General features: G+C 40.4%; 1 protein-coding gene and 1 pseudogene across 11 annotated transcripts in view; both read right to left on the bottom strand.

Annotated features, from left to right (window-relative positions):
• Window positions 1-15901, bottom strand: part of ITSN1 (intersectin 1) — a 212285-nt gene that overhangs the window by 90552 nt on the left and 105832 nt on the right. For all 11 annotated transcript variants that reach the window (XM_046002823.1, XM_046002821.1, XM_046002820.1 and 8 more), the window contains 6 exons: window positions 15744-15859; window positions 10029-10291; window positions 7714-7863; window positions 7075-7215; window positions 1921-2008; window positions 1646-1785 (listed from right to left, as the gene is read on the bottom strand). In XM_046002823.1, coding sequence (XP_045858779.1) covers window positions 1646-1785; window positions 1921-2008; window positions 7075-7215; window positions 7714-7863; window positions 10029-10291; window positions 15744-15859 — 898 coding nt within the window. The remainder of the gene's footprint in view (window positions 1-1645; window positions 1786-1920; window positions 2009-7074; window positions 7216-7713; window positions 7864-10028; window positions 10292-15743; window positions 15860-15901) is intronic.
• On the bottom strand, window positions 7215-7378 carry LOC123941012 (annotated as a pseudogene).

Raw genomic sequence — 15901 nt, 5'->3', positions numbered from 1 at the left:
TGAACTTTGCTCTGGGAGTTGTTTTGCAAGAAAAAGGAATCTTAAGATTAAGGCAGAAATCTGGACTACTGCCTGGGTTCAGAAGAGACCCAAATGTTTAACTGTTTATGCTCCAAGAGACTATTAAAAAGCACTGTGATCGTATTCTTTTTACCTGAAATAGTGACAAGTCACCGTGAGAGTTCATGTGGGTATTTTTACTGTGTTTATTCTTGAGACAGAGAAGCTCTACTTTCCATACTTCCGTATCTCATACCATCATATACGTGTAAGTGTGGAACGTACATGCACCGTGCAAACACACACACACACACACACACACAAAGATTCTGTGTAAGAATGAAAGAAAGATAAACACTAAGTTGGGTCAAATAATATGTCCCCTAAGAGCACTTGCCTGGCATTGTACAATGGAGAAAATTTCATTACCTATTACTCTGGGGGGGGGGGGGGCAGGGGAAGCAAAAATACCACAAACTCAAAGGTCTGAACAATTTGGCCTAGAATTTCAATTCAAAAGCCAACTAAATATCACAAATACGCTTTCTAATTTTTTTCTATTTTTAATAATAAAAGGGTTTTCCTTTTTCCAGTGCCAAAAGCAAAATTAACCAGAGTTAAGTATAAAATATTTTGAGATGGAAAACAAAACTGAGTATTTGAAAAACAGTGGGAACTCCGTTTCTTTTAAGAACAAGATTGATTATGGGGCGTCTGGGTGGTTCAGTGGGTTAAGCCTCTGCCTTCATCTCAGGTCATGATTCCAGGGTCCTGGGATCCAGCCCCGCATCGGGCTCTCTGCTCAGCAGGGAGACTGCCTCCCCACTCTCTGCCTGCCTCTCTGCCTACTTGTGATCTTTGTCTGTCAAATAAATAAATAAACTCTTAAAAAAAAGAACATGATTGATTAAAAACTCCAGTATCTACTTAAATCTATAATATATGTGCTCATTGTTGGTAGGACATTAAGTGCTTGCCTTCTGGTTTTGTTATAAGACAAGAGTTAATGGTCGTAAGATGATAAAGTTGCAAATTAAATCAAAGGCACCAAATCCAAAGAAGGCTGTCACAACTACTTCCACGTTCCTAAGAGCGCTGGCATTTTCCAGAATTTTACCATGTAAATGTGACAAAACCATATACCACTTTTGGTATTACTCCATTCAACAGTAACACTTTAAAATGAGAGGTTACAAAATAAAGATTTACCTTCAAGGACAACTTTGAAGGTAAGAAATGGCAGAAAAATTCTTGGTTTAAAAAAAAAAGAGAGAGAGAATCCCTTTTTGGCAGTCTTCAAGAGTGCTAAAGACTCTTTTGGAGCCTTGCTTTTGGACTTCAACTTGATGGAGTTGTCAACAGACGAAGGGATGGAGACGTAGAAAAACATAATCCCGGTTAAAGACAGATGCCGTGTGGGGGCCACTCAGCTGTCATTTACAGATGCCAAATTCATCTTTATACGTTTAGGAGAAAGTGCACTTTGGATTGTGTAGCACTCATCTTTAAGTAGGCAGGTTTGCCGGAAGGCTGACAAACTGGCATCATAAATTTTTCTCTCTGGAATCGAGTACCAACTCATCATCTCGCCAGTTAGAAAAATTAAAGGGTAGAACATATACGAGGGGACGCAGAGGACGGTTACCTTCAGCTGATTATTGAAAATATCAATCTCCTGTAGTTTTGACCTGGTTTCTTTCTCAACTTCATCCAGTTGGTCTCGTAGCTGCTGGCGAGCGAGTTCTTTTACTTCTAACGCTCTTTTGAGTGTCAGAAGTGAATCTCCTATTTTGGAAGAACATTGCAAGATGAGAAACGCAAACTGGCAATGGGGAAAATGGTTTTTAATGTTCTCATTTCAACGAGGAAAGTCACGCCAGTAGAAAAGGAGAAGGCCGATTTTAAAAAGCAAACACCTACTGTGTAAACTGTTCTGCTGAACTTGCTTGAGTTGGTCATTGAGTATCTGTTTTTCTGGAATAAGTCTTCCGAGCATTTGCTGAGCCTCCTAGGAGAGAAGGAGGAAAACAACAATGAACTGACAGGGAGAACTACGGGGACATTCCACCTCCAGGCAGACTAAGTCCGTTTTCTCATCCGTCAAAGACTTCTAATCTCATCCCAAATCCTACATTAGAAACAGCACTTAATCACCAGTCAGGGCAGTTCTTGCTTTTTTGCCAAGCAATTAACTATTTGCCAAATGCTTTTCACTGAAATAAAGTTAAGACAGTTAGAGCTCTCTTGAGATTTCTTAAATTTTTATTGACTTACTGCCTATTTAGAAGCTTTCAAAAATGTACTTTAAGTACAACTCAGCAGAGAAAACTGAAAGTATCGATCTCTCCCTTGCATTGGGATCCAACGTAAATGCAGTGACTGTGAACTGACAGAGTAGTCTGAATAGGAACTATTCAGACACTTAATAGGGCTGAACTCTGGTACTTAATAGGGCTGAATTAAGGTTCACCCATGCACCTGAGGACGGAAATAGAAAGCAAGAAGAGGTTTCTCACGGTAGAAGCTTGGCTGCCATATATGTTTTTCACCACCGAGGATGGACCAGTAATTTTAAACAGGCACATAAAAGTCCTGAACCAACCATTTTTTACCTGATATAAGAAAAAAGCTAACCCACACCGTGAAAGGCTATTTGAAGTTTTCATGGATGACCTGTCAAGCACTGTATTTGCTTAAGTTCAGCTGAGATTATCCTATATAGTTCCTACACATTTCGATAAAATGACAAGCCTTTCCAGCAGAGAAGAATGAATACTTGACTTTCATTTTTACCTTGAGGAAGAAAAAAAAAGTCTCATGAAGGAGGCACCTGTGATGAGCACTGGGCATTGTATGTAAGTGATGAATCACTATATGCTACAGCTGAGACTTAACAAGCATTGTACATTAACTAAATGGAATTTAAGTAAAAACTTGAAAAAAAAATCTCTATGCACTGGTTTTTGGTTTGAGGAAATAAAAATGCCTTAACTGAAAGTTTTCAGAGACCAAGAAGCAGTCTTTTTTGGAACAACCATCCTTAGATACAGACTGGCTTGTATGCAATAAATCTTTCTGTACCACAATTCTGAACAGGAGGGAGATATAGCTCAACAGAGAGGATCTGGAAGCATCTTCTCTTATGAATAATCCACACTCGTTTCCCCAAATCTGGACAAAACAGAATACACAATTCATACTGTTTCCCCCAAAAGGCCCAGCCAGCTGAGCTTCTCCTATTCTCCCCTCATTAATTTACGAATTTAGGAAAGACCTCTTACCCAATCCCGAGGTTTCTTTCCTATACCAAGACAATGACACATCAAGATAAAACCTTGCTCAGATCACTGAAACTATTTAACTTATATAAACATCACTTTTAAATGTCAACCCAAGTTTCTAAAATACGTCATAAACCAACAGGAAGGGCTACCGGACTCATCCTCGAGTAACAGTAAGGAAGGGAACCAGTATCTCATAGCCTATGATATAGCCAGCCTCCTTCAAACCATGTATTATTTTTCACTTCACTACTTTTTCAGGAACCCTAATTTGTATTTTATTGTCAATAAGTGAACATACTAAGTGTCAATCATAAATAATAAAAAATGTGTTTGGTCACAGGGCATTCAGTGGGATAATAAATAAACACATGGCCTTCATTCCTAAATTTTCCAAGAGAATATTTTAGGAAATTTCTCATAGTTAATGAAAGATGTATAAAAAAAGTTACCATATAGAACAATATACTTTTAAAAGGTACATGCACTTTTTAGTATGTTCAAACAATTTCTAGCAGTGAACATCTGATACTATTTACAGTATAAGTCATATCTTAATATCTCAAATTGATTAGGACTTCAAAGTACAGGAAGCAATAACTGACAGAACTCAAAGGAAAAAGGAAAAATTTATAATGATAGGGTCTTCAATATCCTCTGGCAGCAGCTGGAAGAGGTCACAAAATCAGTAAGGCCATAGAAAATACAAAAAACACCATGAATCAATTTGCTCTGATTGATGTTTATGAGACACTCCGCCCAACTATAACAGAGTACATATTCTTTACAAGTGCACATAAAATATTCACCAACACAATCATATGCTAAGCCATAAAATACATCCCAGTAAACTTAAAAAGATTAAAAAGAATTGAAATCATACAGAGTATGCTCACAGCTTATCACATAATAAATCAGAAATCAGCAAGATATGTGGAAAATAAACAAAATATCTGGAAACTAACTAGCACAATTCTAAATAATCCATCAAAGAAGAAATGACCAAGAAAATAATTTTGAACTGAATGGATACGAAAACACATTAAAAAGTTGGGTAATATGGCTATCACAATGCTTAGAAGGAAATATATACCTTAATAAAATGTTTATATCAGAAATGAAAAAAGGTCCATATTCAATAATCTAAGCTTCCTTTTTATGAAGCTAGGAAAAAGCAAATTAAACCCAAAATAAATAGATGGAAAGAAATAATAAAGAGTATGAGTGAAACAGAAAACAGATATACCATAGAGAAAAATCAATACAACCAAAAGCTTATTGAAAAAATAAAATCAATGAAATCAATAAACTTCTAGGTAGACTGATGGAGAAGAGGAGGAGGGGAAAGGAGAGGAAAGGAAAGAGGAGGAAAAGTTGAAGGGTGAAAGAAGATACAAATTCCCATGATCAGGAATAAAAGAAGTGACATCACTACAGATACTACAGACTTGCAAAGAATTAACAGAATATTGTAAACAACTCTATACAAATAAATTTGACAATTTAGATGAAAAGAAAAAATTCACTGAAAGATACAAATCATCAGACTCAAAAAGAAACAGGAAATCTGAACACCCCTGTATCTATTAACTACATTTTGCTATTAAAATCCTACCACAAAAAATCTTCAAGCCCAGACGGCTTCACCGATGAATGAAAATTTAAAGGAAAACCACCGTTTCAACACAAACATTTTTAGAAAATGGAGGAGGAAGGAATATTTTCTATTTTCTATTTTCTTGTTTATTACCCCGATACCAAAATAGGATAAGGACATTACAAGAAAACTATAAACCAGTATCTTTCAGGAATTTAAATTAAAAGATATTTTAATAGCATACTGAATCAAGTAATTATTTTTTTAAATAGTAATACATCATGACCAAGTATGGCTTATCTCAGGAATGGAAGGTTGGCTTAACATTCAAATTTCAATCAACGTAAATCACCATATGAACAAAATAAAGAGAAAAAACATGTGAATATCTCAGTAGATGCAGAAAAAGAAAATTATGACCCAACTCAACACCCATTCACGGTTTAAAAAACCTTCAGCAAAAAAGGAACAGGAGGAAAAATCCCTAACTGGATAAAGGGTATCTAAAAAAAAAAATCTATAGCTAACATCATACGTAATGGTCAGAAATTGATTTGTTCCCCCTTAAAACCAAGTCTCTCACCACTTCTAGTCACATGGTACTGAAGCACTCACACACTGCTGGGGAGAGTGTAAAGTGGTATGACCACCCTGCAAACAGTCTGACAGTTCCCTCCCTGTAGGTTAACCATGTATTTATATGATACATTAATGGCACTTCTAAAATTAAACCAAGAGGAAGAAAACGTAATTTCACATCATGACTTGTTAAGTAAATACTCACTGTGGTCTTATACACAAAAGTCCCCAACTGGAAAGAACCTAAATGTCAATCAACAGGTGAACAGATAAATAGGGAAAATACTACCCTGTGATAAAAAGGAACAAACTACTGATTTGCTCAGAAATATGGATGAATCTCCACATTATCAGGCTGAGAAAAGTCACAAACTTCAAAAATGCTCAGCCATATGCAGGAACGGTACCTACATGAATCTGATGCCCCTCCCCCCAGCTCAACAAGTGAAACTAAGCCAGGTGATATTATGGCGACGTGGTGGTCACCACTGGATACATAATAAAATGAAAGTAGAACTGCGTATGGCATTCCATTATGTTCCTCGCTATTCACCATCTGTCCGTCCCTGGTACTGCCCCTAGACTACTGAACTGCACCTCCTTATACTGTCATGATCCCAGTAAAGCCAGTTGCATGAGTGAAACATAGGTCCTATATAATCCATCCCGCCAGCTGCAACCACAGTGGTCTCCTTGCTAGGACCACATCCTGAACACGGGGTACAAAGTCACAACGCTCACGCTGCCGTCTCCCCGCCCTCAGCTTGCTCTGCCATGACACACCACTGAGAGCCACACCACTCTTTCAAATCTTTGCTCAGATGGGACCCTCATGGAGAAGCCTGCCCTCACCACCTAATACAAAATACTGCGCTGGATGGGGCACCTGGGGGGCTCAGCCTGCTGAGCGTCCAAAACTCATGGTTTCAGCTCAGGTCATGATCTCAGGGTCATGAGATCGAGTCCTGTGTCAGGTGCCATGCTCAGTGGGGAGTCTGCTTGAGATTCTTTCCCTCTGTTCCCACCCCTAAATGAATGAACGAACGAATGAATGAATGAATACATAAATAAATCCTAAAAAAAAAGTAAAAATACTGTCCTCAGGCTGTATTGGCTGGATTAGTCAGTGGAGTGTGCAACTCTTGATCTCAGGGTTATGAGTTCAAGGCCTACGTTAGGTGTGAAGATTACTTGAAAATAAAATCTTAAAAAAAAAACCTACTACCCTCCTCCTTCCCAGGACTCTTTTCCTATTCACTCTCTGGAGCACTTTTCATATGCTAATAGAGGACACACTTGACTTCTTTTGGTAGTGTCTGTCTGCCCTGCAAATAGAAGGTAAGCTCCATAAAGGTGGGGTTCTCGACTCCTGTTCACTGCTGGAACCTCCATGCCTCCGAGAGGCCCTGGCTGGCACGCAGCAGGGCTCAGCAAACATTGTGTTGAGTTTGTTTCCTCAACAGCCTACTTTTTAGACTCCTGTCTACTTCATCTTCACTTCCCAGCATCTAGTACATGGTAGATGCTGGATGCTGGTAGGAATGAATGAGTGCAACGAAAGAGAGGAAAAGCAGGGCTTGTAATCCCTAAAAGCATTTAATGGGTGTATTTTCTCACCTGTAATTGTTGCTGTAGGTGTGTGATTTCGGCAATTCTCAACTCTCTGGATTTGTTTGTACTCTCAATTTCTTGCCTTTGCGTGGTCAGTCGACACCGGATGTCTTGAAGTTTTCCTTCTAGTTGATGCTTTTTATCATTCTTTAACATGAAAAACAGTAATTATTCTTACCACTTTTAACGGTTCAGGGTTAACAGATGACCCTTGAACAGCACAAGTCTGACTACATGGGTCCACTTCAATTAGCAATAATCGCGCCTCGGATAAACCTCATTGGCTACGATACTGCCACTGCGCAAAGCTGCATGGGTCCACTTCAACCTGGATTTTTTTCAGTAAGTAACAGTACAGTCCTGTAAATGTATGTTCGCTTCTTTATGAATGTATTAACATTTTCTTACCTCTAACTTATTTATTGTAAGAATACAGTATATGATGCATGTAACATACGAAGTACGTGTCGATTAACTGTTTATGTTATCAGTAAGGCTTCTGGTCCACAGCAGGCTACCAGCAGCTAGGTTTTAGGGGAGTCAAAAATTACACAAACTGTTCTGACTGCATGGGATCTGTGCACATAAGCCCCGTGTCGTTCCAAGCTCAACTGTATTCCCAAAGCATAATCAAAATTGACTCACTAGAGCTTCTAATTCAAATTCCAGAGTCTTTTTCTTTGCTTTCAGTACAACTATGTCCTCTTGCTCTTTGTTCCTTTGATTGAGTAGTTCTTGTCTTCGATTCCGTTCCCATTCAAGTTGTCGTTGCCTTTCAAGTTCTCGCTTTGCAGCCTGTGGCATGTACGAACAGACAACTTAGTAGTTTTTTAGTCTTGACATGATACAATGTCTCTTAATAAATGTAACATCCAGGAAGTCTTTTCATTTAGGGATAAAATGTTACACATTGCAAAACTTCTATTACAAAAGAGCAAAACCAAATTTACACAAATACAGTATTCCTTCTCTAGCAAAAAGAGAATATTTAGAAAAGCCATTATAGTTAAATGAGGATAGGCAGGATTCATGCCATCATTGGAATTCGATTATTTATGCCTTTAAGAATGTCTGAAGTAATAAAAAACTGTTCTTCCTCACTGACTCATAAAGAGAAGAAAAATGTCTTTAGTCTAGTAGTCACACTAAAACCCCTAGAACAAAAAACAAAAACAAAAAAATAACCCCCAAAACAAAAACTTACTTTTATCAAATGAGAAATTACTTATCTCAAGTTTTAAAATTTATTGATCCCCTATCCCCATAATCGTCCATTTTCTTTTTACCACAGAAGCTTCCGTAATTTCTGCAGCAATGACCACTCTCTTTAAAGCAGACTCTCATGGCCGCTAGGTAAACACGTCCAGAGCACCTGGCACTCTTTTTTTCCTTTATATTAAAGATTTTTTTTTTTTTTTTGAGAGCGAGCGAGAGCAGGGGGAGGAGCAGAGGACAGAGGGAGAAGAGCAGACTCCCAGCCTCAGGGCTCAACCCCAGGACCCCAACATCATTACCTAAGCCTAGGGCAGATACTTAACCGACTGAGCCACCCAGGTGCCCCAAGCTGTCACTGTCACTGTTCACTGTTACTGCTGCTGCATCTTCTTTTTTTTTTTTTAAAGATTTTATTTATTTGACACAGAGATCACAAGTAGGCAGAGAGGCAGGCAGAGAGAGAGGAAGAGAAGCAGGCTCCCCGCTGAGCAGAGAGCCCAATGTGGGACTCAATTCCACGACCCTGAGATCATGACCTAAGCCGAAGGCAGAGGTTTTAACCCACTGAGCCACCCAGGCGCCCCACGGTTACTGCTTCTTAGACACCTGTCCTCCAACCACCCTTTGGGCCTGAGGACACTGAAGTACTTTTCTACAACTACTCTGGGGACTATCGATGCCTGGCACATGGTAAATGACCATTAAGTAATTCTGAACAAATACACTGAAGTGTCTTAAAAATACAAAACAAAGCAAAACACTGAGGAAGGAAAAGTGGTCTACCTTTGGGCTGTCCATTCTGGAAATTAAAATGGTATTAGTACCTGTGTGTGTGTCCCTGAATAAGGCTTACTGCTCTAAGTTATCTGAAGCAACAACAGGAGACGAAACCAAAGTACTGTGTTTTCATAAAGAAAAATCTCCCATATGTAAGACAGATTTCATTCACACAAAAGAATCATGACAGTGCTTCCGCAGCAATGTTCTAAAACTGGAAATTCAGAGGAAAGATTGGCTTAGCCCCTATCCAGGTATGGCACCAAATTTATGAGGTCTTCCATCAAATATACTAAATATTTCCTACACATATATTTTTAAAGTGGAAAAAAGGGGGGGGGGAGAATCATTAGTATGATCCCATTACAGGGGTTAAAAAAAAACTGCACTGAACACCCAACATTTCCACCATATAACCTCTAATATTTCTACATACACATATAAATGTAGAGAAAGAAAGTCTGAGAAATTCTTAACTAATATCAGCGGTTTGTTACGAGACTGGATTATCTGAAGCTTGACCGTGAATGTTCTCAGCAACATTATTCCTATTAGTCAACAAAGCCGAAAACAAGTCGAACGGCCATCAGCTGACAAATGGATAATATAATGCGGTCCATCTGTGTGATGGAATATTATTCGGTCGTAAGAAGGAATAACGTACTGACTCCTGTTACAGCTTGGGACTCGAAAACATGCTGGGTGGAAACGAGACACAAAAAGTCACATACTGTGTGATTCCATGTCTGTGAAATGTCCATCAGGAGCAAACCCACAGAGACAGGAAGGAAATTCGTGGCTGCGGGGGCCAGGAGGAGAGGGGGATGCGGAGTAAGGGCCATATGGGGAAGGAGTTTCTTTTTGGGATAAGGAAAATGCTCTGGACAGTATTAATCGATTACGTGGCTAATTAAGGAAGAAGGGGAGCAAGGACACATGCGCTCACTGTGGGCTCTGTGGCGGCTCACCTCTCGTCTCTCGATTTCTTTCCTCCTCTCCTCCTCTCTCTGACGTTCTAGCTCCCGCTGCTTTTCCAGCTGCTTCTCCAGCTCCAGCTGCCGCTTGCGCTCCTGCTCCTGGCGCTCCCGCTCTTTGCGCTCCTGCTCGGCGCGCTCCAGCTGCGCCAGGCGCTCCTGCTCCTTGCGCTGCTGCTCCAACAGCGCCTGTCTCCGCTTCTCCAGCTCCAGATTGCCACGTTCGAAATTCTCACGCTTCTTATCTTCGAACGTTACTTGCAAACGAGAAACGTGAAAACGTGCAGAAGTCACGATTTGCAACATACTGTTTTCAAAGGAAAACTCAGGCGCATCCCAAAGGTGTAGTGCAAATGCCAACCAGAGAGGCCCCTGAGCCTTCCGCCCTGCCTGTGCCTCCCGGGGCAGCCCTACGACGCCAACAAACTTTTGTTTTCTTGATACCAGGAAACTTTTAGAACAAATAATTCAGTAAAACTGCAGGATACAAAATCAATATACAGAACCTGGTTGCATTTCTAGGCATTCATAATGAACTATCGGAAGGAGAAATTAAGAAACCAATCCCACTTACAGTGGCGTCACAAAGAATACCTAGGAATAAATTTAATGGAGATGGGGAAAGACCTGCACAATGGAAACTGCAAGACGCTGACGAGAGAAACTGAAGACACAATTAAACGGAAAAGTTTTCCATAATCAGAATTGGACGGGAAGAATTAATATTGTTAAAATGTCCTCACTAACCAAAGCAAGCTATAAATTCAGTGCAGTTCCTATCAGTCCAATGGCACTTTTCACAGAACTTAAATAATTCTAAAATTTATATGGAACCACAAAAGACCACAAATAGCCAAAGCAGTCTTCAAAGAAAGGAGAACAAACCTAGAGCTACCACGCTCCCTGATTTCAAACTATACTGCAAAGCTACAGTAATCAAAACAGTATTATTGGCATAAAAGCAGATACAGATCAATGGATCCGAACAAACAGCCCAGAAACAAACCCATGCTTAAATGGTCAATTAATTGACAACAAACAAGGCAAGAATGAATATACGATATGGAAAGAAAAGTCTTTGCCAATAAAGGGTGCTGACTCCTACCACATGCAAAAGAATGACACGAGAACACTTTCTTCTCACACCAGACACAAAAATGAGCTCAAAACAGGTTACAGATGTGAATGTTAGACCTAAACCATAAAACTCCTGGAAGAAAACACAGGCAGTGAACTCAGTGACAGCGCTCCTGGAACAGTACTTTTTGGAACAGACTCCAAAGGCAGTAACAGCGAAAGTAAAAACAAACACACAGGGTTACATCAAACTATAAAGCTTGGGCACAGCGAAGGAAACCGTCAACAAAATGACAAGGCAACCTTTTGAACGGGAGAAGAAACGTGTAAATCATGTATCTGAAAGCAGGCTAATATCCAAAATAAATTTTTTAAAAACCTCATCCAAGTCAACAAAAAACAACCTGATTTAAAAATGGGTAGAGGTTGGGGTGCCCGGCTGGCTCAGAGAATCACGCGATTCCTGATCTATGGGTCATGAGTTCGAGCCCCACACTGGATGAGAGATTACTTAAATAAATGGCAAAGAGAAACAAATAAATGGGCAGAGGATCAGAATAGACAGTTTTGCCAAGAGGCCACACAGATGACCAACAGGCACGCGAAAAGATGCTCTTACTCATCATCAGGCAAATGCAAATCAAAACCACGATGAGATGTCATTTCACACCTGTCGGGATGACTATCACCGAAAAGATTAAGAAATAACAAGGGATGGAGAGACTGTGGAGAAAAGGGTACCCTCCCACAGTTAGGAATGTGAACTGGTGCAGCCCCCACAGAAAAACAGTATAAAAGTCCCTCAAAAAATCAAACAAACAAACAAAAACTGCCGGACGACCCACCTACCACCATTTCTACTTCTGGATATTTACCCGAAGAAAATAAACCTATTAATTCGAAAAGATACCAATACAGCACTGTTTACAGCAGCCAAGAGATGGAAACAACCTAAGTGTGACTTGGCCGCTGGCTGGATAAAGCAGATGTGGTACGCACATACACGCCTTACTACTCAGCCATCAAAAAGAAGGACATCTTGGCCATTTGCGACAATACGGATGGACCTCGAGGGTATCATGCTAAGTAAAGTTTAAGTCTAACAGACAAAGACATATACCCTATGATTTCAATTACATATGGAATCTAAAAAACAAAACTCAGATATGGAAATAGAATGGAGGTTATCAGAGGGAAAGGGAGTTTGAGGGTGGGCAGAGAGGGTGAAGGTGGCCGACTGTAGGATGACAGACAGTGACACTAAACTGCAGCGATCACTTTATAGTGTGTGCAATATTGAATTATGTTGTACACCTGAAATTATTACTATATACCAATTTTAGCTCAGTTTTAAAAAATCTTGAATTCTTTGCTAACATACTCTCCCCTCCTCCACTTAGGATCTTTCTAAAACAGCCACTCTGCATCACCACCAACCTCCTTCCCTCCCTGTTACTCTACGCTTTCCCTTCGCCATCACCTTGATTGAGCAACTGACCCCCCTCCCCTCTCCTCTTAGTTGGTAACTGTGCCGGTGTGTCTTCTATTTTAACAACTAAGATGATTTCTGAAAGGAGAGGTAGGAGGGTGAGTACCCTGTGTTTCATAATGAAGATCTAACTGTGTCATTAGTGTGGGGGTCACATGCAGTAAATTTTTTCTAATCCATTATTCAGTTTCCTTCTTGGAGAACACCAATGATGAATTTTAGCCTTACTTCCCAGCCTATCATTTTTTCCTCTAATCCTAGCTAGCATACTGTTTACAACCATTTTATTTTCCTTCTAAAGGGTCGGGGGCGGGGGGGAATCCCGGAGCCCCTGGGTGACACTGTCTGTTGAGCATCTGACTCTTGATTTCGGCTCAGGTCATGATCTCAGGGTCATGGGGTCAAGACCTGTCTCAGGCTCCACGCTCAGCACGCGTCTCCTTGAGATTGTCTCTCTCCCTCTGCACCACTCACCGCACCCCCCAGCTCACGCATGCACCCCCACATGCAAGCACGTTCTCTCCCTCTCAAAGTAAGTAAGTAAATAAATAAATAAAATATTTTTTTTTAAAAATCCCAACCTCCATGTCCCTTATGTTTTCAGCGGTGTCTGTTCAATTTCGTGTCTGTCTCCCATGCTTCTCCTTGGAACCAACCCAGACAAGAGAGGCTCTCATCGCCCGCCTGTGCCGCACGCCATTCCCATTGTTCTCTATTTCAACAACTGTCACTTCACCCGTTGTCTTGAGATCTGTAGCTGTGAGCATCCTTTCTTGGCTTCTCCCCACATTCTCAGCTTGGCCTTCACTGCTTTAGAAAGACGTTCTTCACACGTTACCGTCATGGATTAGAGATCAAACCCAGCAAGTGAATTCTGGTTTTCTCGTCCTTTTTGCTCCCTTAGTGACCGCAGAAGAGGCAGCACCCGTGCCACCTTAAAACTGAAAGCCCCTCAAGTACAGAAAGGAATGACGTAATGATACATGCTACAGTGTGGATGGATATCAGAAAGAGGAAGAGAGAAATAGGTCTACTTCTCTCTCCCCATGTACACACACCAAGGAAAAGGGATAGGAGGACATAAAAGGCGGCCGCCATCTGCATGCCAGAAAGAGAGCCTCACCAGGAACCAAACTGGATGGCTTCGATCTCAGACTTAATGGCCTCCAGAAGTGGGAGATATTCATTTCTGCTATTCAAGCCACTTAGACTACTGTATTTTATTATGGCAGCCTAAACTAAGCCAATTAACTATGTACATTTTAATGTTCAATTTCCTGTTATGTGAATTTTACCTCAATTAAAAAATACCTGAAAGTCCCTACACATCTTAGTTCCAATATCTGGCCCTATTTCTGCTCCATAAGAGGCAAATAATACGAGGCCACTGAAAGAAGGAATGAACGAATGAAAATCTCTGCTGACATCACTTCCTGTTCAGAACTCTACATCAAAGTCTACCACCAAGAGGAAAAGAAAATCACAAATTCAAAGGATTCCTGTCCGTATTTGCCCATGCGACTTCATTCCCATTCATTCCCATTATTATCATCCCGAAATGTTACTCCGTTCCACTTGCAATGACTCCGTTCATCTCCAGTCTCAAAACAACTGTGAGCTCCTCCATAGAGATCTACTAAGAGCTATTAAGATCTATTAAGTAAACTCTGCTGTGCATTTGTAAATCTGTCCTTGGGGATTTACTGCACTTATATACTGCTTTGATGATTGTTTATATGGATGTCCTAAATCCTCAATCATATTATAACCTTCTAGAGGGTAGGGACCACGTTTTTAATATTTAAATTTTTCACTGTACTCAACACATAGCGTTGCATAGAGAACATTTTCTTTAAAGATTGTTTTTGAGAGAGAGAGTGCAAGCAGTAGGAGGGGCAGAGGGAGAGAAACTCACACAAACTCCCCGCTGAGAACAGGTTCAGTCCCAAGACCCATGAGATCACGACCTGAGCCAAAACCCAGAGTTGAACGCTCAACCAACTGAGCCACCAAGGACATTTCCCTCTTTCCTTCCTTCCTTTTTCTTTCTTTCTTTCAAGATTTTATTTATTTATTTAAGATGGAGAGAGAGGGGGCACAAGCAGCGGGAGGGGTGGAGAAGGAGAAGCAGATTCTGCTAATCAGGGAACCCATTGCAGGGCTCGATCCCAGGACTCCAAGATCATGACCTGAGCCGAAGGCAGATTCTTAACCAACTGAGCCACCCAGGCGCCGCCAAAGACATTTTCAATAAGAAGTTTATCAGTGAACAAAACTAATTTAGTTAAAAGAGGAAACGGGAAGAGCTCATGTCCTGAGCAGGTCAATTAACCACTGAGCACTTTAAATGTAGCTACATGACACCGACCAAGTATTTAATATAAAGAAACTCCCATAATAAATTTCACTGGTTCTTAGTATCAATTATCATTTCCTCATTAATAATTCATAGCCACCTCAGCACATTGTAATAGTGTGATAGGTTTATTATTATAAGTGAGGATTTTTAAAAATAGGTTCATATTAAATTTAAAATAGCTTTCTGTCATTAAGGAGTTTCCAATTCTATATAACAACAGGAGAAAATAACAGTGGGAAATTTCCCATGCTATTTCAATACTGCTCGTACTGAGCAAGCGCCATAAAGGTGTACCAATTTTGAATGTTTATAAATAACATTTATGAAATTTTTGTTTAGTGGTAAATAATCAGATTTTAATTTAAAAGTTAGAACAAGGGAGGGCGCCTGGGCGGCTCAGTCGTTAAGCCTCTGCCTTCCGCTCAGGTCATGATTCCATGGTCCTCGGATCGAACCCCGCATCGGGCTCCCTGCTCGGTGGGCAACCTGCTTCTCCCTCTCCCACTCCCCCTGCTTGTGTTCCTCTCTCACTGTGTCTCTCTGCCAGATAAATAAATAAAGTCTTTAAATGAATAAATGAATGAACAAGGATGCATTAGCCAAGTACATAATGTTCTTATTTTCTCTACCTATATTCAAATCCAAAAGCATATCAAGAGCGTCTGCTTTCGGACTAAGGTGACCTAAAGGAACACAGCAAGAATGTCAGAAGCTAAATGAATTTTTACCTCCATTGTGGCCTCAGAGGTAGCACATCTCTAATATGATATAAAGACAGCCTTACCAGGTAATTTCTTTTCTAGTTGCTGCTGCTCATCTTCTAAAACTGGTTCCTCGGGTAACCTCTGATCCGCTGCTGTTGAGCTGATGACGGATACACCACTGCCAGATCGAACTCGTCTGCGATGGTGTAAAAGAAGAGAAAAAAAACAGTCATAGAAA

This window comes from Meles meles, chromosome 4 (genome assembly GCF_922984935.1).
Source record: "Meles meles chromosome 4, mMelMel3.1 paternal haplotype, whole genome shotgun sequence".
NCBI lineage: Eukaryota > Metazoa > Chordata > Mammalia > Carnivora > Mustelidae > Meles > Meles meles.
Note: the sequence above shows the minus strand (reverse complement) of the source record. Positions and strands in the feature narration are given on the sequence as shown.